Source organism: Sycon ciliatum, chromosome 1 (assembly GCF_964019385.1).
Source record: "Sycon ciliatum chromosome 1, ocSycCili1.1, whole genome shotgun sequence".
Taxonomy (NCBI): Eukaryota; Metazoa; Porifera; class Calcarea; order Leucosolenida; family Sycettidae; genus Sycon; species Sycon ciliatum.
This window is the reverse complement of record NC_088643.1, coordinates 38,691,719-38,712,816: the sequence shown is the minus strand read 5'-3', so window position 1 is coordinate 38,712,816 and position 21,098 is coordinate 38,691,719. Positions and strand designations below refer to the sequence as shown.

The 21,098-nt window shown below is 50.3% G+C and overlaps 2 protein-coding genes across 6 annotated transcripts in view; both read right to left on the bottom strand.

Moving 5' to 3' along the window:
* Positions 1–683: 683 nt before the first annotated feature.
* Positions 684–17,309, bottom strand: LOC135824685 (uncharacterized). Of its 4 annotated transcripts, none has more exons than XM_065337405.1 (9): positions 16,925–17,309; positions 15,928–16,169; positions 15,220–15,347; positions 13,968–14,158; positions 13,314–13,478; positions 13,041–13,153; positions 10,675–11,524; positions 10,057–10,160; positions 684–1,791 (listed from the first exon to the last, which is right to left on the bottom strand). In XM_065337405.1, the coding sequence occupies exons 2-9, from the start codon at positions 16,166–16,168 to the stop codon at positions 1,580–1,582; spliced, it is 2,004 nt and encodes a 667-aa protein (XP_065193477.1). In that variant the 5' UTR covers position 16,169; positions 16,925–17,309; the 3' UTR covers positions 684–1,579. The 4 variants fall into 4 exon arrangements, with proteins under 4 accessions (XP_065193477.1, XP_065193469.1, XP_065193484.1 ...); XM_065337397.1 differs by having other exon boundaries at positions 17,006–17,309; XM_065337412.1 differs by lacking the exon at positions 15,928–16,169 and having other exon boundaries at positions 16,925–17,305.
* Positions 17,310–18,836: 1,527 nt separating this feature from the next.
* Positions 18,837–21,098, bottom strand: part of LOC135824664 (protein dopey-1 homolog) — a 37,025-nt gene continuing 34,763 nt past the window's right edge. For both annotated transcript variants that reach the window (XM_065337386.1, XM_065337389.1), the window contains one exon: positions 18,837–20,515. In XM_065337386.1, the coding sequence (XP_065193458.1) occupies positions 20,138–20,515 (378 nt within the window). In that variant the 3' untranslated portion in view covers positions 18,837–20,137. The remainder of the gene's footprint in view (positions 20,516–21,098) is intronic.

Genomic DNA, 21,098 nt, shown 5'->3' with positions numbered 1-21,098 from the left:
ATAATTACCGGTATTGTCATTATACATGACACATGGTACATGATCGTGCATAAAATACTATCAAGAGTATCCCTGGCCTGGGGGGGGGGGTATTGTACTCTTGATACTATGGTATTTTGTCTACTCCCTGGTACCTCGCTTATCCGGTCCTCCTTTATCCGGATCCCTCGGCATCCGGAAGAAAATAGCTGGTTACAGATTTACAACATACGCATTGCATCCAACATACCCGGTAACCGGTGTTCGGTTATCCGGTTCCCTCGCCTATCCGGATATTTTGTGGAAAACGGATGTGTGCGGTTTTAAAAGCGAGGTCTGACTGTATGCACACTGCGAGTTGGCGACTCACGTCCAGCAGAAACCTGGCTAGGGAGCCCTAGTCCATAGGCTATCAAGAGTAGATTGTTTATCTACTCTTGCCTTCTTGGCGGGCATACATGACATTGTATGTAGTATACATGAATAGCAGTATACGGGAGTCTCCTTGACCTACTGAGTTCTGGACTTTTGCAGTATTGGGGAGATGCCGTCACTCCGTGGCAGCTCAGTGTCACTTTGTCAGTGTGCAGCATGAAAGGCGCAGTGTCATGGGCCGTCCACAGCCTGAAGGCATCACCAGGTCACAGTCAATACGATTTCACAATCCAACCGAAGATATTTTTATCCCAACCAAACCTTTGCTGTTCAGTGTTAGCTACACAGTACAGAGGAGTATCTTTGGATCTCTATAAAAAATATAAACGAATAAAATAATTCACAAAAGCCAATGCAACACTACTAAATGTACTCAGTGATGTCACGATTATTCTTTTGCACAGTGTACTATTCAGTTTGCGGATATGAAAAGTAAATTGCAGTGTTCACACCTCAAGCTCCTTCCTCGTGCAGTGCCCAGTCACACAGCACCATGTAGGCTGCCGGTATTTGCAAGACAGATAACGTCCAATCTGAATAAGTTATTAATTTAAAAAAAGTTGAAGAGCGGAAAAGGTTTCAAAATTCTGAGGGGCGCCTCACCGGCGCAGCTACGTTTGACATGATTTAAAAAAAAAGAGAAAAGCTTGTTGATTCAAAGTCCTTTTACATGTAAACAGTATTTTACAAGCGTTTCGCCAGCTGAAACTACAGCGATACAGTGCACGGGGAGCAGCATACTAAATCATGAGGCAACCGTATACTACCGAGCACGCCGGCGGCTTGCTGCTGCATGGCGCAGCTAGCATGACTTTGAACACTGGGGCACATGTCACACCAAATGGTAGTTTTGCTTCATCCATTAGTCGGCCGAATTTCATTTGTCACTATGTCACTACTTGTATGATAGTACTTCAAGTACTTTGAGTCATCCTTCCAGCACTCAAGGGCAAAATAAAGGAGCCAAAGCAGCATTTTGCTTTTTGACTGCATATTGACAAGGCCAGGGCAACACTCACTACTCGACTGCATGTTTCCAGGGCAACACTCACTACTCAACTGCATGCTACCAGGGCAACACTCACAACTCGACTGCATGTTACCAGGGCAACATCCACTACTCGACTGCATGTTACCAGGGCAACACTCATAACTCGACCGCATGTTACCGCTCACCGGCCGATTGACTGCAAGTTGACAAGGCCGGGGATAAATAGCGGGATATTTTCTCGGCGGCATCCAGTCCAGTCTCCATAGCCGTGTGCACGCTGGAGAGTTGCTGATGAACATGCTCACCTGCAAAGTATATGCGGTCGTCTACTGGTCGGTGAAATTCAGTTTTATGGCGGCGTGCACCAGCACTGGGAGCACAGTAACCTGTGAGCAGGGAGACAGCACACAACACAGCCTACAATGTGAGTTACAATCACGGGCCGGGTGGCATGGCAGCCAGCAATGCAGGCACAACACCAGTATCGTACTATCCAGGACACAAACAGATTGAAATGTTACGAATTATTTGTATTACAACTATGATTTACGCATGTCGTTGTATTTGGTTCTTGTCTTGTGGAGTCCAGTGTCTGATGTCATATATGGTCTAAGTGTACGCGAGTATGGTGTGATGTGTGACGTTTATGGTATGTGGTGCATGCAAGAGTACGCGTTGTCAGAGTGTGAGGATGTGCTTCCGTCTGTGTGAGAGTGACTGTCAAGTGAATGCTGTACATGCGCAGTGCTAGTTTGGTCTGGGAATGAGAGTCGTGTGTGATTCGTCCGTGGTCTGGTTGTCTTGGTCTTGGTCATGTGTTCTGTACGTATTAGTCCCTGATTGGTCGTCACGATTTGTCCTCGCAGACCTCGGTTCATTACTGCTTGTTCTTTGTTGTTTTCTTGGAGTCTTTTCCCGGGAGTCTTCCCGTTGTCCTTTTTGTCTTCACCCAGTTTGTCTCTCTCCTCCTGCGCCCTCGTCATTTCTTGGTATAATTATAAGAGTATTGAAGATACAATCAAGAGTTTGCGTTGTTGTCGCGGCGACCTTGTCGCGCGATTTGTATCATGTTTGTGCCTGTTCTTGTTTCAGTACAAAACGCTAGTTCCATGCCCACGTTCCCGTGCTTTGTATGACTTGTTCTGGCCCACGTATGCATGACTGTACATGTACTTGTCAAGGCACGTGCATGCAGCACAGTTTGGCGCGCTTTTGCGAATGTGTTTTTCTTCTCCCACGGGGGTGGGTTATGCTGCGTTTCTTGGACACGAGTGGTTTTCAGTTTTGTTGTTCTCTAGTATTATTCTGGAAAGAGCGATTACTACAGACTCCTTTGTCCTATGATGTGTGCCACCTGTAGAGGTGAGATCGGACTTGTGACCTGTGTTGATAAATCGAGAGATTGGGAATTCTAATCTTTTCGACATGGTGCTTTAGTGACCAGAGATTTTCCTCAGTTTATTTAGTAAATTCCGACCAGATTGATGGAGACTATCGCCCAGCTTGTAAAGTGTAGGGCAAACACGAAGCGACGACTCACACGCCTTCGCCACAATTTAACCCGGGAGCTTGCCAAAGACGCTCCATCACCGCACTACCTGCTACGAGATTGGCAGCAGGCTGAACGCCTTGCAGCTGAAATCAATGCCACACAGGCTAGACTCCGCGATCTGACCGAACAGGCGACTTCCTCGGATGTTGAGGACCGCCTGGAGCAACTCGACAAGTGGGAGTTCGAGTTCGACAATAACCTGGAAGTCCTGAGGGACGCACGTACCGTTCTACAGAGGGAGAACCCGTCCGGACTCGCCACAGCAGATGCGGAACTGGAGGCAATCGCCAACTCGAGTCGATCCAGTGCCCCACAGCCCTCCCCCACGACGTCCCCAGCCGCTGCCTTGACCAGCGTATCCTTCAGCCCATCAGCAGTGGTGGTCCACTCCAAGGGTCCACCTTCCGCTCCTGCGAGCTCTCCTGTGACTGCTGTTAGTCCTGTCCCTGCTACTGGCTCTCCAGCCACTCCAGTCGTCCCGTCTCCGAATTTTCGCTTCCGCATTCCCATGACACCCGATCCCGTATCAGATACAGACAGTGACTCCGACTGGTCCAGTTCCAGTTCCGCCGGCACTCGGTCTTCTGGCGGGACATCTCGTAAACCGAAGCGATCACCCTCTTCCAGGGTGCCTGGTACCTCAGTGCGAACTGGGGGTAGTGCCGCCACGAGTGCCACTCCTCCTCCACCATCTGCCAAACCAGCAGTGACAGCAATTCACTTGCCGAAGCTGACCGTGCCCACCTTCAGTGGTGACACACTTGCCTGGCCCGCATTCTGGGACATGTTTTCTGCGTCTGTAGACGCCCAGCCACTTCCGGATGTGTCCAAGTTCACATATCTGCGCACAGCGTTAAGCGGTCCACCGAACCGCTTGATTGCAGGCTTAGCGGTCACGAACGACAACTATCCCATCGCCCTGCAAGCCCTGAGGGAGGAGTATGGGAAGCCGGAGGTCATCGTCACCAAGCTCTACCGACACCTGCAACAACTCCCTCCATCGTCCTCCCAATTGGCGTCTATCAAGGTCACGCAGGAGACCGTTCACAACCTCCTCAGACAGCTGGAGGCACAGGGCGAAAACCTCCGTGGTCAGAACCTGGTCAGCCAGCAGATCCTGTCGAAGTTCCCCCTCGAGGTGACCACCAAGCTGGAGGAGTGGCGTCCTCTTTCTGAAGCCTCAATGGTGTGGGATGTCAAGACACTGATGCAGGCTCTCAAACGGTACGTCACCCTGCATGAGCGTGCCCAACAACGCTCCAGCTTTTCCGACCACCCAATGACCGCTGTATCTGATCATGTTGCTAGCGGAAGTGCTCTATTGGTGTCAGCAGCGCAACAGCAAACAACCTCGCCGGCCCCTTCACAGCTGCGTCACTCAAGTGCATCACAAAAGCCCTCTGGATTTCGCTCACCCTGCGTCTACTGCGGTGGTAACCACGGTCATGATGACTGTCTGGCGTACGGCACAGAGCAAACCCGCAAGGCCCAGCTTCTCAAGACACAACGCTGCTTCCGGTGTCTTGGCAAGGGTCATCAAGCTGCTGCTTGCACTCGGGCACGGACATGCCGCCACTGTCAGATCACCAACCGCCACCACGCGTCTATTTGTCCAACACTGTTCGCTAGCCAGCATACCACTCAAGCTGCTGTCCACAACCCTCCCCTCGGTAGTCAGCAGCCAGAGCACGCTTCAGATCCTCCGGGAAGCCCCACCACTGTAGCTTCCGGTCACGGTGTCTCTACTGCTAACGTCTACCTGCAGACGGCCAAGGTGACACTCCACAATGGCGGGCAATCACTTTCCGCTCGTGTACTTCTTGACAGCGGCAGTCAACGTACCTTTCTCACAAGTTCCGCCGCGGAGTCACTTGGACTTCCTGTTCGGTGTACGGAGTATCTGCACGTGTCCACATTTGCCAGTAGTGGGCCGCAGCGACTACAGGCCAATGTTGTCGACTTCGAGCTGGCACTACAAGATGGCTCCCTGCTCCCTCTGACAGCCCATGTTCTGCCAAAAATCACCGACCCTGTCCATCGCAGTGCGATTCCTGATCAAGACCGACAGTTCCTGCAGTCGCTATCTTCTAGTCTGGCTGACAACCTTCCAGACACATCTGAGAAGGCATCCGTTGACCTGTTAATCGGCACGGATTACTTCTGGAGCATTATTCAACAGGACCGGATCGTGTTGCCGTCGGGTCTGTTGCTCCTCCCATCGCGTCTGGGTTACATCCTTACTGGCTGCTGTGCTCCGTCACATGATGACTCCAGCCAAACATCCACACTGCTGTGTCACACCGCTGTACGCCTTGCCTCCCATCAGCTCCAAGTAATGGATTCCACGCCGCGGTCGACACTCACACCCAATCTGACCGAGATGTGGAATTTGGATCGGATTGGCATCCACGACTGCCCCGACGTCACTGCTGATGACCTGGCGCTCCGCCATTTCCAGGACCACATCCAGTTCACTGGTGGCCGGTACGAAGTGGCCTGGCCATGGAAATCGGAACCACCTGACCTGCCAACCAACTATAGCCTCGCATTTGGCCGGTTGTCTACGTTGTGCCGTCGCTTAGCCAATGATTCCGACCTCCGACAGCAGTACGACAAGGTCATCCAATCGCAAGTTGACCTGGGGATCATCGAGCCTGTCGCGAACCCACCGCCTACGGGCGCGCCACAGCACTATTTGCCCCATCAGCCAGTTATAACGCCGTCGAAACAGACCACGAAGCTACGCATTGTCTACGATGCCTCGGCGAAGACAACGAAGCAGTCGAAAAGCCTGAACGAATGCATGCACCGGGGCCCTATCCGTCTGCCCAACCTCTGTGGTATGCTCCTGCGCTTTCGGTGCTACAACGTTGCCATTGTTGCTGACATCGAGAAGGCGTTTCTTCAACTGCGTATCCGGAAGGAAGACCGCGATGTGACACGTTTTCTCTGGCTCAGGGATGCTACGAATCCTCACCTGACCAAGGACAACCTTGCGGTTTACCGGTTCTGCAGAATGCCCTTTGGTGTAATTGCTAGCCCATTTCTATTGGAAGCCACAATCCGCCACCACCTACAGCGCCACCCGTCGCCATTGTCTGAAACGATTGCCAGGAATATCTACGTCGACAACGTTGTCATTGGCGTCCGGACCGATGAAGAAGCATTGCCCGTCCACGACCAGGCCAAGAGTATCTTTGCCGAGGCGTCAATGAACTTACGTGAATGGACCAGCAGCTCGGCCGTGGTTCGTGCCGCTCTCCCTGAAGATGATCTTCTCACCTCCCGTCGCACCAAGGTTCTCGGTCTCCTCTGGGATACACATGCCGATGTTCTTACCATCCCAGAGAGTAAGGTGCTGCGGTGTCCGTCTCAGCCTGTCACCAAGCGCACTATCCTGAGCGGTCTCTCTAGCCTGTATGACCCGCTTGGCCTGCTACTACCCATCACTCTTCAGGCCCGACTCCTCCTGAGAGAATTATGGCAAGTTCAGCTCGATTGGGACTCGCCGCTACCAGCACATCTGGCCGACAGGTGGGCAGCTATCTCGACTATGATGTCAACCGCTACGTCACTACCTGTCCCTCGACTCTGTGGTCCGGTTGCCACCGCGACAGATGTTCAACTACACATCTTCACAGACGCATCAGCCGAGGTATATGCTGCTGTTGCGTATTTACGGATCTCCGTTGGTGAGGTGCATCACAGCGGACTCATCTACAGCAAGTTGCGCTTGGCTCCGATGCCCAAACTCGATGCAGGCGGCACTGCTTCGTTGACCATCCCGCGTCTGGAGTTACTTGGTGTGACAATCGGTGCTCGACTATCCCGATTTCTCCATGACCAACTTCATCTGCCGATCTCGTCCACAACGTTATGGACGGACTCCAAGTGTGTTCTCCACTGGCTGGCCTCCCGACGTGACCTGTCAACCTTTGTCCAGAACCGAATTAGGGTGTTGCGCTCCCACACGTCAATCTCGTACTGCTATGTACCAACCTTGGATAACCCAGCCGACTTGGCAACACGCCCTCAGACAATGGAGCAACTCACAGCTAGCACACTCTGGTGGAAGGGTCCACGCTGGCTTCTTCAGGAGCCTTCCCAGTGGCCACAGAAACTAGTCGTCACACCTGACGTTATGGAACTTGCTGCTACTGAGGTTCGTGGACCGAAGGTGTTGCATGGTGCCACGCTAATCGCCACAGCATTCCCCCAGTCACGGCCTGCCATCGCCACCACTATCTGTGACCGGGTGTCATCGCTAGAGCGACTTATTCGCATCAGCTTCTACGTCTGTAACTTCATCCAGCAGCGGCTCTGGTCCCGTTTGTTGCCGGTCAGTCAGTCTCGCCTACGAACCACTCACCCCCTCCTCTGTTCATTGCTGACCGCTCTAGCCTCATCTTCGCATCTCAATGCGGCCTCTCGGCGTCTCATTCTAGCTGTACTCATTCGGATGGCTCAGCTTGAATGCTTTGCTGATGTGTTCCAGAGCTTCGCAACCAACAACCATTGCCCCATCCGCGGACAACTTGGCGTCGCCATTGATGATCACGGCCTACTACATTGTCATGGGCGACTTGCATTGGCTGGTCATCCGGCCCTGGCTCTCTTACCAGCTACTCACCGGCTTACCCGACTCGTCATTACTGACGTTCACTGCCGCCTCTTGCATGCCGGCACAGCCCACACGCTAGCCCATTTGCGACTCAACTTCTGGGTGCCGCAGGGCCGCCGAGCGGTTCGTTCCATCCTCCGAAATTGCACCGTTTGCCGCAGGCATGAAGGGCCACCGTACAAGCTGCCGTCCCCTCCAGCCCTACCGAAGGAACGAGTGGTTCCAGCAGCCCCATTCGAGTATGTTGGCCTCGATTATTTTGGTCCGATACTGGTGAAGCAAGCCGATGGCACTACAACATCCAAGGTCTGGGTTTGCCTCTTGACATGTCTTGCGGTACGTGCTGTGCATCTCGAGTGGGTCATTGATATGACAGCGCTTCAGTTCATTGCCTGTTTCCGGAGATTCGTGGCCAGGAGAGGGGTACCCCGCCTGTTGTATTCAGACAACGCATCGCAATTCAAAGCAGCCAGTGGTGTGCTCGACCAGCTGTGGAGCACAGTCGCCACGGACCCTGGTGTTGCCAACTACTTCACCAGCCAGGGTATCACCTGGAAATTCACAACCGCCTTCGCACCTTGGCAGGGAGGAGTGTACGAAAGAATGGTGGGGCTAGTGAAGCGGAGCCTACGGAAGGCACTGGGGCGTCAGCACCTCCGTCTTGATCAGCTCGCCACTCTTCTAGCTGAAGCCGAAGCGGCAGTCAACAGCAGACCCCTTACCTCCGTCACCGCCGACTACGAGGGCAGGGATGTCAAGATACTGACTCCTGCTCACTTCCTCCTTGGAAGTCGTCCAGCTGCTCTGCCACTTTCAACTGCGCTGGATGACCCCGAGTATACACCTCCAAGTACCGACCCGGCATTATCCCTGCTCACCGAGTGGCGTCACAGGCAGACCCAAAGCGAACTGTTCTGGAGCTTGTGGCGAACAGACTACCTCCAAGTGCTCCAAGAGCGGATGGCTCACACGTCCAAACGGCAACATTGCCCCAAACCCCCACCGGAACCTAGTGTGGGCGAAGTTGTCCTCGTTGACGAAGAGACGGCTCCAAGATGCATGTGGAAGCTGGCCCGTGTTGTCGCACTAGAGAAGAGCCAGACCGACGGCGCCGTCCGGGCTGCCTGCATTATAACCAGCACAGGCAAGGAGGTCAATCGACCAGTATGCAAATTGTACGGCCTTGAGTGTCGCCAAGTCCTAACGGAACTCCCGGAAACTGCAAGTGAGGTGCCAGTTACTGCACCAGCATCTGACAACCCCCAGCGACCAACTCGTGCGGCAGCTGACAAGGCCCGGCAGAATATTGCAAAGTGGACAGCTGTATCGTTGCTGCACGTACACATCCGACACGCCTGATAAGTTTGACCGTGTCAGAGTGTGAGGATTAGGTGGTGCTTGGTCCAATTGGCAGTGACCTCACAAGCACATAAAACTCTCTGTATGCCTGTTTAACTGCTTGCTGTGTGTGTGTGTGTGTGTGTGTGTGTGTGTGTGTGTGTGTGTGTGTGTGTGTGTGTGTGTGTGTGCGTGTGTATCTGCATTGCTTATGCTCTATAAGTTACCTCCCGGTGTACATTCCCGGTCGGCTGGAGTGTCGCGGCGACCTTGTCGCGCGATTTGTATCATGTTTGTGCCTGTTCTTGTTTCAGTACAAAACTCTAGTTCCATGCCCACGTTCCCGTGCTTTGTATGACTTGTTCTGGCCCACGTATGCATGACTGTACATGTACTTGTCAAGGCACGTGCATGCAGCACAGTTTGGCGCGCTTTTGCGAATGTGTTTTTCTTCTCCCACGGGGGTGGGTTATGCTGCGTTTCTTGGACACGAGTGGTTTTCAGTTTTGTTGTTCTCTAGTATTATTCTGGAAAGAGCGATTACTACAGACTCCTTTGTCCTATGATGTGTGCCACCTGTAGAGGTGAGATCGGACTTGTGACCTGTGTTGATAAATCGAGAGATTGGGAATTCTAATCTTTTCGACAGTTGTTGTGTGGCGGGGGCCAGGGGGAGAAGCATTTCCTTTACAGAAATATTTTACATTCAAATTTGTATTCCTGAACTACAATGCCAAAGGCGCGTGACGTCAAAAAGTGACATAGTACATGTCTTGCTTAGCCAGGATCCATGCAGAGTTCTTTATTGTGTATGTGTGCGCTGGCTATGTTCGTACAGACCAGGTGGCCAAGAGATCACATGAGAGAGGACAAAATCCGTATGTCGTACTCGCCGGGGAGTGAGGGCAACTTTCACGCGTAAATTTCTCCACGGATTTCCGTAGGAAAGCGCTTTCCTACGTTTGGCCTTCCGTAGGGCTTTTTTGAAATATTTTTTCGCAGTTTCCGCCTTTCTGGATTTTAATATCCATAGCAATGCTTCAGCTCTGCGATTCGCACCCCATGGGCTGTGGAAGATACACGGTGCATGCCAAACAAATTGAAACAATTCATCAGAAATATTTTTAAACATACACTCACCGCCACCAACAAATTCTTGATCTCCCCAGCACATCACCAGTGCACTATGAAAATATTCAGTGGCCGGATGAGATACCTGGTCGCCGTCATCGTCACCATCTGACCTGAAATGATGCAAACATGCAGGCACACACACACACGCACGCACGCACACACGCGTGCGTGCGTGTTTTTGCCAGCGGTTGCACAATGATGGTGTGTGGCTCTTGTAAAAAAAACAAAAAAACGCTTACTTCACGCAAAAAGCGTTGTGCACATCCAGTGATAGTTGGGAAAAAGCACTACTTGGAAATATAGGGGTCCACCGAGCAGTCTGTGCGAGTTCCAGACTGCATATCAACTCAGCACTGCTCTGGCTGTACAAACATCATCACATCGCAGCAGTGGTGTACTGCGCATGCGATGTGAGTTATGCTGCCGAAAACTCCACATAAAGAGCTGTACATGGAGCTTAGGCGGAAACCACACTATCAGTATAATACAAATTATTGATGTTTGAGTTTTATCTGTTTTAAGTTTTAACCCAAACCCTTATCTTGATTCCTCCACCATGTCCCTTTATGGCTGTTTAAAAAAACCATCAAACTTATCAATATCAATCTATAAGAGCTCTCTCACCTGCCAAACATCTCATCCAGTTGGTGTAAAACTCGCTGCACTAGTTGCGCTGGTGCTAACTCACACACGCTGTCAGCAACACGACTCGTAGCAAATCCAAACATGGCATAGAAGGGCTGCTTGCATTCCTGCCGCGGCGCGTCATGGCTGTTCCTGGAATCAGTGACCCCAATATCAGGCCCATCACCGGCATGACCCTTGTAATCCACAGACCCCGCATCTCCCATGGATTGCTCAGTCTCTCCACTGGCAGGTGTACAGTGTGGCAGTGTTTGTACGTCCTCACGTCTCACCATGGTAACGCCAACATCAGCCATGTCAAGACAGTCTCCACGGTGTCCATTTTGTGGTGTTGCATTACTGCCTGAATGCTTACCACCAGTCACGCCCACGTATGGTACATACGTTTGCCTCCAAGCAGGTAGTGACATCGTGGTGACATCATTGCTGGCTGAGGTGTCGATCTCGTGTGTTCCTGCCTCCGTGTTACTTGCTTGCCTTGGCGTTGAACACAGTTTGGAATCATACGTGCTGTCAAGTTTAGCGTCATCATAGAAATGAGGAGCATCCATCCAGAACTGCTTGAGAAATCCATCGGTGCTGTACAATATTCCGATATCTTCCGGCCAAAAGCACTTTGTAAACCTCAAGTAGACCTTCATTGCATTCTGCATGCTCAGACTTTCTATGGTAGATGTCAGTCGTCGTGGCAACGGTGGATTGAAGTGAATGCCATGCCGCTGCAGAACGGCGAGTGGCACTGTAACCAAGGCGACCTTCGATGCATAGGTCTTGCCGCTAGAAGTCACCACAGCAACCTGATGATCATTAACGTTCTGGTCAGCCGAACCTGCACAATGTAGACACACGTATGCCATGGTGGCCGCAGCAGCAGCAGCAGCAGCAGCAGTAGCAGCAGCAGCAGCAGCAGCAGCAGCAGCAGCAGCAGCAGCAGCAGCAGCAGCAGCAGCAGCAGCAGCAGCAGCAGCAGCAGCAGCAGCAGCAGTAGCAGCAGTAGCAGCAGTAGCAGCAGCAGCAGCAGCAGCAGCAGCAGCAGCAGAACACAAATGAATACAATGTACCACCATGCATACAACATGCAGACCATACAGTAGACTCGTACGCCCAAGAACGTGGCGCCCAAGAACGTCCAGGCTGGAAATCTAAGAACGCCCCAGCCTGGATTTAAAAAGAACGAACTCCAAGATTTTTAAGAACGCGACATTTTTTGCTATTGTAATAACTACAATGCAATCTTCTGAAAAGGAGAGAGAGAAAGAGACGTGATATTTGAGCGCCGGTTTGTTTTGCAAGCGGATTGCACCTTCATGATCTTGTCTGAGTACACGAAAAACAAGTCCGCAACCACAAAATCTTGTCGGGTCGGGTCCTCGCGAAAACATTACCCAGTGCAGCGCTACATACTACACGTGCATGTAAAGAGTACAACCGGTACATGTAGCACAAAGTGCATTGTACATGAGCGTCACGGGTCATGTTGGACGCGTACGAACGCGAAATAAGAACGTAGCCTGGGGCGCTGAAAAATAAGAACTTTGCTAGGCTGGCCCTCTGAAACCGCGTTCTTGGGCGTACGAGTCTACTGTAGCTCACTGTGTTGCTATGCATGATGGCGATCATCATCATCATCATCATCATCATCATTACGGTTCATGCACATGAACAGTAGTGAAGGCTACAGTCAGACCTCGCTTATCCGTACACATCCGTTTTCCACAAAAGTATCCGGATAGGCGAGGGAACCGGATAACTGAACACACATGCTGTATATGCATGTGGCATATCAAAAGCAGTGGCATCGTACATACAGTGTAGACGTGTCCTATGTAGTGCAACTAGCGTGCACAATATGTAAAACAAGCGAGAAAAATGACAAGAACATGCAACTGAGTGCTCTCCGCATGCATCCAGCAGGTCAAGTACCTCACTTGCTTGTACAACTCCCTGATTCTAGCTTCTGAAAGCCACGTGCGACCGGATACGACAAAGCTTTTTGTACACATTTCAACCAGTTTGTACACAAAATCATGCACCGGTATGCGGATCGCGAGGTCCGGTTTTGTTGTATGCATAACATATGCTGCACATCGGTAACTGGTGATTTTCTTCCGGATGGCGAGGGATCCGGATAAAAGAGGACCAGATAGGCGAGGTCTGACTGTACCGGCATATGCCCATGAAGGCTACACATGCCAGTGGAGGCTACACTTGCCAGTGGAGGGCTACACATGCCCGTCACCCCAGTGAAGCATCACAGCTATCTCAAAAACCAGAAGAGAACCTGAGAAGAGTGTGAGGAAAGGAGGCGGAATCATTGCAACACCTTCTCACACTATTCTACTTACACTGATAGGTAATGGACTTGACTGCATTGTTTAGCTGGATGGACAGGCAGTGCCGCAGATGATACGCTATATCCACATAGTGCTGAAGAAGCAGTGAAAAGCTGCCATCCAGTCTGCACAAGGAGGGATGGCACACATGCAAGTCATAGATCCCATTTAATCACAGATACCACTGGCAACTTGCATGGATTAACACTTGGACTATCACCGGCCTGGGATGGCAGTGACCTGACAACTGGCGTAACGTAGCTTGGGATCGCTACTGCAAATTACCTTCTGACAAGTGAGCCATAATCCCATCCTTCACACTCCATAGCAGCGCTACATTCATCGATGCAGACACCATCCCGTTGACACACTGTACTTTCAATCAGACGATAGCCAATGTCTGTACTCGGTACTGATGCAGCATTCAGTAGCTCACCGACACTACTGTCCCTGAAAATCAGAAAGTCACCAACATCAGAACAGAACACGAACACATTCAATACCGGGTTTGCAATGCTGGGGGGGGGGATTGCCACCATGATCTTCAGGATAAAAATAATAGTCCCAAGTCCCCGTAGGCTGTCTCCACACTATCAATATCATGTGACAAAACATCAAATACAATACATACCTGTATATCAACTTGGGAGAATCTAAGAGGACAGCATGCTGGATGTTATTCAGTCACCTCTCCACTGAGTTCGACTGTGACATGATGGAGACACACGGCATGTGTCATAATTATACCTCCACTAATGGAGGCCACCAGACACTCACACCATACATGTACTTGAACTGACTACTGGTCTGAGTGTAAAGGAAACTAAATGGACTGGCAGAACTGAACACACATCAAAACATTACCAATGCATACTACAATGTGTCCTAAGTCTTCTTGTTGTGCATGTTCAAAGCGGCAATGCAAGCATTCTTCCTTACATCATGTTAGCATCGTTGTCACCATCACTCTGTTTAGCCACAATTGCCTCGTAGCCATCTTCCACAATACTCCATGTGTCAAGTAGTTGTTGAAAAAACGGGCTGTCATCGTAGAAGAGATTCTCATCAGCATAGTAAGCCTGGCGACACATCTTTCGTAGTGGTAGCTTCACATAGCGGTCATCAAATGCCTTTAGATTACATACACAGACACACATGTCCGCAGGCATGCATGCGGACATACACACACTGCAATAGCTGGGTTCTAGCCAAGGGGCCGGGGGGGGGGGGGGGGGGGGGCAGGGGCCCAGCACCCTTCTACTCTGATTGAGCCCCCCCCCGTGAAAAGTGGCACGCCCCTACCCATTTGTCGATTTTCGTGATTTTCATGCCATTCAACGAAAATGCAGTGGATAGTTATTACTAGAGCCGGAGTAGAGGGTTCATGAAGGCACATTTGTCTGGTTTAAGTCAGGGGTTCGCTCCCGTGAGTTGTATTTGGTATGGTAAGACAACTTTGGAAAATTGGTTACAGGGTAACTGTCTCCCCCCCCCCCCCCCCCCACACACACCACCCCTACTATTAATTTTCACTTGGCTCAGTAGAACCCTGAATAGTGTATGCCGGCATGACTGCACAGCCATGGCAATCCTAGTCACCTATCGGCAGTAGTAACTGTGTCAGTCACACTGCAATATCGGAGGCATCGCTGTTCCTAGTTCGTTCCTCTTCGCATCCAGTCACCATGGTCACACTACGTATGCACAATGCATCCCCAGTAAATGCGTTTAGACTTCAGATATTCTGTCTGCAGTAGTCTCAGATCCGCAATTTGACGAAGCATTTTTTTCTCGTTTTCCCTTCCGTCTCCGGATCTGCGCATGCGTGCACACAGCCCATTCAGTTCTTCAAACTAACGGCCGACAGCAAGCATTCATGTGTGCAGGGTGGGTATAGCGGCTGTAGCATGTGCAGAGGGTGACTATAGCCAGCCGTTGCGGTACATTTAGCCTCAAACGGGTGGGTGCATACTGCATAGTCCTGTATGCTACGAGGATGCAGTCGTAGAATACCAATTGGACGGTTCGCCGAGGCTTCTCCAAGCTATATTTACACAATGCACGCAACTACTGTGCACAGATACCGGTATGCGTGACACATGACGTCAAGCAGATAGGAGGTGTGTTTCAAGTCATTGTGGAAAGATCAGTTAATTTCTGTGAGTTGCGTTGCCAGCATGATTGTGCATACCTCGTGACTTGTCCATCCCTTCTCCTCAATAAGGCGTGTCAGCACGGAGTGCTCACCCTCCACGAGCTCGCCGCCCATGTCAATCAGGCCATAGCCTGGGTAAGCATCAACCTGTAGTAAGCGACCACCTTCATATACACCGACCAGTGGAAGTATGACAGAGAAAATATGACAAAGAACATGGCAAATCAGCACAGATTGGTCCAAGAGGCAGCTAACCCGGCAGTCAAAACACTAATCTCCTAACCCGGAAGTCAAAACACTAATCTCACGCCCAGGGAAAGCGAGGTTCAACACGGTTCTCTGCGACTATCGCAGAAACTGAGGGTATGTCAAGAACATCCCGGCCTAACAGTGATTACACATAGTACATAGTACAATGTACTATTTTGTACTACGATGACTGCACATTGGACTGGCACTAGCCACTGCTGTACCGGCGGTCACGGACATTGGATCACATAGCAATGGTGATGCCAGTGCTGGTGGTGCTGCTGGTGGTGGTGGTGGTGGTGGTGGTGCTGCTGGTGGTGGTGGTGCTGGTGGTGGTGGTGGTGGTGGTGGTGGTGGTGGTGGTGGTGGTGGTGGTGGTGGTGGCCGTGGAAAAAAAGAGTACTGCAGTAGGATAATCATGTCAACACAATAGAGAGATAGTGGTGCCTCGCGGTGCGTTGTCCACGGTGAGCAGTCACGCGGCAAGCAACTTACCCAGTCTACAGTCAGCCTCCAGTAGAGTGACTGTGAAGCCCGCCTGTGCCAGGGAGCATGCCCCAACAAGACCAGATATACCCCCGCCGACTATGATCACATCTGAAGCGCCGCGTACATGCTCCGTGGCATCTCTACTCCGGCCAGTGGCAACAGCCGGCACAGAAGCAGCAGAAGCAGCACTGTCATCCCGGCTCAGAGCCGCACAACCACCAGACGAGACTCTGGCAGCAGTTTGCATTCTAGCAAGCACACAGGAAACCGCCAATACATGTAACAGTTACGCGTACAAACAATCACAGTGATGACGAAGCCGCGTATGCTCACAGACAAAAATACGGCTACAGTAGGAAGCCGAAGGGTTTGGTCTGTTTGGACACTGAGCTAACAGCAGGATACGTGCTTGCAGAAAAGACTGTCCATTTCATACTACTCCCGATGAATTTCATAGATGCACTGATCCTACTATTAGTAAATCGGTGATACAGTTGTATTCCCCATAGACAGAACCACAAGGGCAATCAAGGCTAGTTCAAACTAGAATATCCTGTCTGGCATGGAATTTCTTAGCTATCGACAAAATGATTGCCATTGATGCTTACACCTGTCCAGTGTTTATCAGGCAGCTTGGCAGTAATCCGGGCGCCCGTTACAAAATCATCTCATCTACCATATCATCGGCTTTCGGTGTCAAGTTCACATTAGTCATTAGTGTAACACCCCCTCTCTCTCCGTCAAAATGGCGGCTCCAAGGTGTGCTTTTCCGTACGAAAAGGTATGTCCGGGATTACGCCATAGCCTACTGTGTCTATATAATAGAAGATAGAACTCTGTGTGAAATTGTGAGCATTTTTGACATACCGGTACATATTGTGTTGTGGGCACATGCTCAGGTAATTGAAAAAAATTCCAGATGATTAGTACAAGTCGCCCCACCCCCAACCACCGGAAATTTTGGGTTCAAGTGATTGCATGCTATGGATTACAATTACCGTACCCGGCAGAAAACTGGGCCCAGCCTCTACTGCTTCATGTAATACCCCAATTTGCACAGTGCGACCATTGATTCCGCAATCACCTTCTCATATCAGCTCAGACCAGGACTCAGGGATGTAGGATGGCGAACTGCACAACTAATTACTGTACTCGTGCTGGCATTGTTGACGGTACAGCTAGTACAGTAGCTCCAGTACACTTTGATAGCGAGAAGCCAATGGTTACCACTCGCAGAACGCTACTGCGCCTATGGCCTAGCGCCGAGAGCCTGTCATGTCAGAGAATAGATCTACTACTAGTACTAGTACTACTTATTTATGCACTCTTGCTAGTCACAAAACAAAAGAGCAGTCACTTTTTTTGTAGATCTGGCCACCGGTGCACCGGATCATGCAGACCATTGTAGCCTTGAATACATGGTAGATCTACCAGGAAGTCGTCAAAATCAGGGAGTCGTAGGAGGTATTTTACGACTCCCTGGTCAAAATACTTGACTAGCTATACACCAAGCATGATGAAGACTATCCGGTCGATGCAGGCCAGGCCAGGGAGCAGTAAAAACCAGTTACTACATGTAGATCTACATGTACCTGGGTTTTCACGACTCCCTGCAAAGGGGATCGGGAGCCGACGACACCCAGGGCCTGCTCTAGACATTCAACACAGCCCGGTCAGAGTGTACCTGGCGCATGCAGGCCAGCCGGGTCAGATCATCCGGCAGAAAAACAACCAAAAAGCCTGCTCAAAACGCAGGAAAACAGAAAGGCGAATTTATTACCGGAAATCGTTTAGAGAACAAGGCGAACTATCAAAGTCTGCAAACGTAGAAGGTAAACGACATTACGTGAAGAATGCAAAGCAGTTCCATTGGATTCTGATTTAACAATTTGAAAAAAAGGAATTCTGTTTTCTAATTAGTGCTAGTAGTAGGACGACCATGTTCACATAATAGAGCACTGGGGGTGCCTGCAGCACCCAGGAGCCGAGAAGCATGCCGATAATTCGAAGCAGTGAGTTCTTACCTTTCAACCACGCATCGCGACCAAATCCACCGCCACTCGTGTTCCCGGAACACGAGCGGCGGTGGATTTCCAAAGTTTGGAAATGCGTCTTGCACAAAGCGCATGACATGGATAGACTGGCATGCTCGTAGTCCAGCCAGGGTCGACCTTTCTTCCAAGAGTCTTGGAAAGCGTGAGTTCTTTTTCTCTTCGCTGCGAGCTCCATCGTCCAAATCACCAGTCGGATGAAAACTTGCAACTGTGTCGAAAGCTATGTATAGCTAAAGTTAGTTACGCTTTTGACTGCATGCGCCTGCCCCATCGACTTTGAATGTCCTGACTTCCTGCTCGCCGCTGGCCAGATCGCGCTGGAACCAGTTGACCCCAGTTGACCCTAGCCGAGTCTGTCGCTTGTAGACTGTACTGTAGTGTGTACGGTTGCGCTAGATTTGCAACAGATGGGGTCCGCGAGTCGTAAACTGATACCGGTATTTTAGGAATCCATTGTCAGTTTGAGACATTTTTCAGCCGGGTCAGACTGGACCCGGTGTTATCTATTCAGCCAGGTCGTGCAGTTCCCCAGCCGGGTGCGTGACCCGGCTGACCCGGCTCTCCAGCAGGCCCTGGACACCCACAGAAGGCCACCAGTCATCATGGTCATTACTACAACTAATTTACTAAGCAAGAGTAGATAAACGTACTTGCTACAACAAGTACAAGAGAAGTGTAGATCTACAAAAAGTCACATGCGCACATCATCATCATCATGTACATAATATTACACACTAGTCAGATTATGTACTTCTTGCGTGTTAGTTACCATGGTTACTCCCCATGGTTATGTAACACACACTGACACTGAGTAGACGCGCTAGACGGACCAGTACTTTCAACAGCAGACCATGGTAGACGTGACCGTGAAAGCAGAATTTTTTAGTCCATAACAAAAATTAATGAAAAAGAGAAGGCATACAATTACATGTATGTACCTCAAAGTACTAGACCATAAAATAGTCATATCCTATCCATAACTGAGGAAGTAAGTTGGGAACAGTACTAATAAAATGGTATGATGTAATGACCAATGGGGCCGGGATGGGAGAATAGTTTATACAACTTGTTCAACCTTGTTCAAGGCAGGTAAATCTCAAATACAGAAAGGAGAAACAAGAAAGGAGCAGCAGCGGCAGTTAGACGTATGGCAACGGGGATGAAGACTATCGAGTGCGGGTACTGCACACAACACTCACAGTGACTCAGTCATCGGGTACGGACACAGCACAGCATAGCACAGCATAGCACAGCATAGCACAGCATAGCACAGCCTGCGGGCTGAATGCCGCTGCATTACCATCTGCACTCGCAGGCCACTTTAAGCACTTGCTAGCTAGGCTACCTGCTGATGTAGCCAGCGAAGTCGACGGTGGTGTGCCGGGATGTTGGCAACACCTTGTTGGCGGCATGCCAAGCACTGCGGCTGCCTTACGCGCTGCTGAAATAATAGCCAGCATCATACTGGCTGATATTAGTGATAGTGGATAATGAGTCAACTATTAAGACATTGTGTGTGTCGTGTGACACGGGCAACCAGATATCAGATATGAATGGAAATGAGAAGAGGTAAACCTGGGAGAGAGCATGTCACTGCTGCATTGTGAGAGAGCAGCCATGTCATGTCACTGCTGCATTGTGAGAGAGCAGCCATGCCATGGCACATGCATGCATGGATTCACGCAGTCGTAGTATCGGTATCGATTCTATGCAGCAGAGCACCAGGGCTAATTAAAATGTGCAGCATCCTTGGTTGGGACAGCTCGCATAATTCATGCATCTTGGCTAGAGAGATGAAAACAAAGTCAGTACTCAGTTAAGAATAGAATAATATTGTAGATACTTGAATAGTTTCTGGAATTGTCTGCACATAGAATAGTACGTAGAAATTGAAAGTGTCATGTTTCATGGAGTAAGATGGATATAGACAAGAATTGATAGGTGACGAGCTGTTACAAACAAGCCAGCAGCAATGCAGCCGGGATCGGGGGGAAAATATAGCAGAAATACCGAAAAGGATGAGAAAAATAAAATAATAAAACAGCAGATGGGTATATGCAGGAGTATGTCTGCATGGAATACGGCTGCACGCTGCAGGGTGATCAGGGGTTCAAACACGGAGGATAAGGGAGTTGAGAAGTGGGAGCAACAGCAACACATTACTATTTGCCACTTTCCAGAAAATCGTGACCAATGAGCCTTTCAATGAACTCTGCGTTGGTCAGGCTGCGAATGTTGCCAGTGCCGCCAACAGAAGCGCCACTAGCACTGTTAGCACGCTTAGAAGTAGACGCAGAAGCAGGTCCTGATGACACTCTCTCACTGGAGACAGTGGCCAACACACCTGTTGCAGGTGATGCATCATTGATACTACTCGAACTTGAACTACTGCTTCTGCCAGCATTAGAGTGGGTGCGCAGATGCCTTCGGACTAAACCAAGAACAAAGGCTTTGAGTTGAAGAACCGATGAGATGGTCCTTATGGTGAGAAGGGGCCGACCAAACGGTTGTTGCAAAGGCTCGCAATCTGGTAATCCCGGCTGGACATGAACAAAGCAGCACAAAAACATACTCCAAAGTCCAAATGCACTGTCACTGACCTTCTTCCAGTAGCTAAGACAAGTGCAATATAGCCATATGCAGTACATGCAGGACTGTCAACTACAAGAATCATAAATGGCCAAACCAGCTTCAGAGTTATGTCCGACACAATTCTGCTTTGTCCCAATGCCAACCAGCGGAACCAGTGTACTACTTGTACCAAGGCCATGGTCGGACTAATTTTTACATGGCTAATTTATAGTTACTGCTGACTAAGTACTGAATACGGTCATTTGTGCACTCAGCAATGCTAGCTTATGCCTGGACCCAACAATAACTGCTTCCCTGGGGCCTGCATTGCTGTTACCATAGCTGCAAGAACCCCCCCCCCCCCTCCAACCACACATGCACACCCGAGACAACAATGTGAAGCAGCAACTCCAGGCTTTAGGTCTGTTTTCATGCTGCTCTCCCCTGCTCATCGTTTTCTGACCAGCCGGACCAGTTCCGCCGGGCCGGCAATGCATAGCCAATTCTACAGATTTCACACGCTGAAAGATAATATTATTATGACTCTAGACG

What these genes read in the sequence shown, in the direction of transcription:
- LOC135824685 (XM_065337397.1), bottom strand. An exon ending in GACAACGATGCTAACATGAT is followed by an intron (nt 13,479 to 13,967) that starts GTAAGGAAGAAT and finishes TCTGATTTTCAG; the next exon opens with GGACAGTAGTGTCGGTGAGC. An exon ending in CTGGATGAGATGTTTGGCAG is followed by an intron (nt 10,161 to 10,674) that starts GTGAGAGAGCTC and finishes GCATCATTTCAG; the next exon opens with GTCAGATGGTGACGATGACG.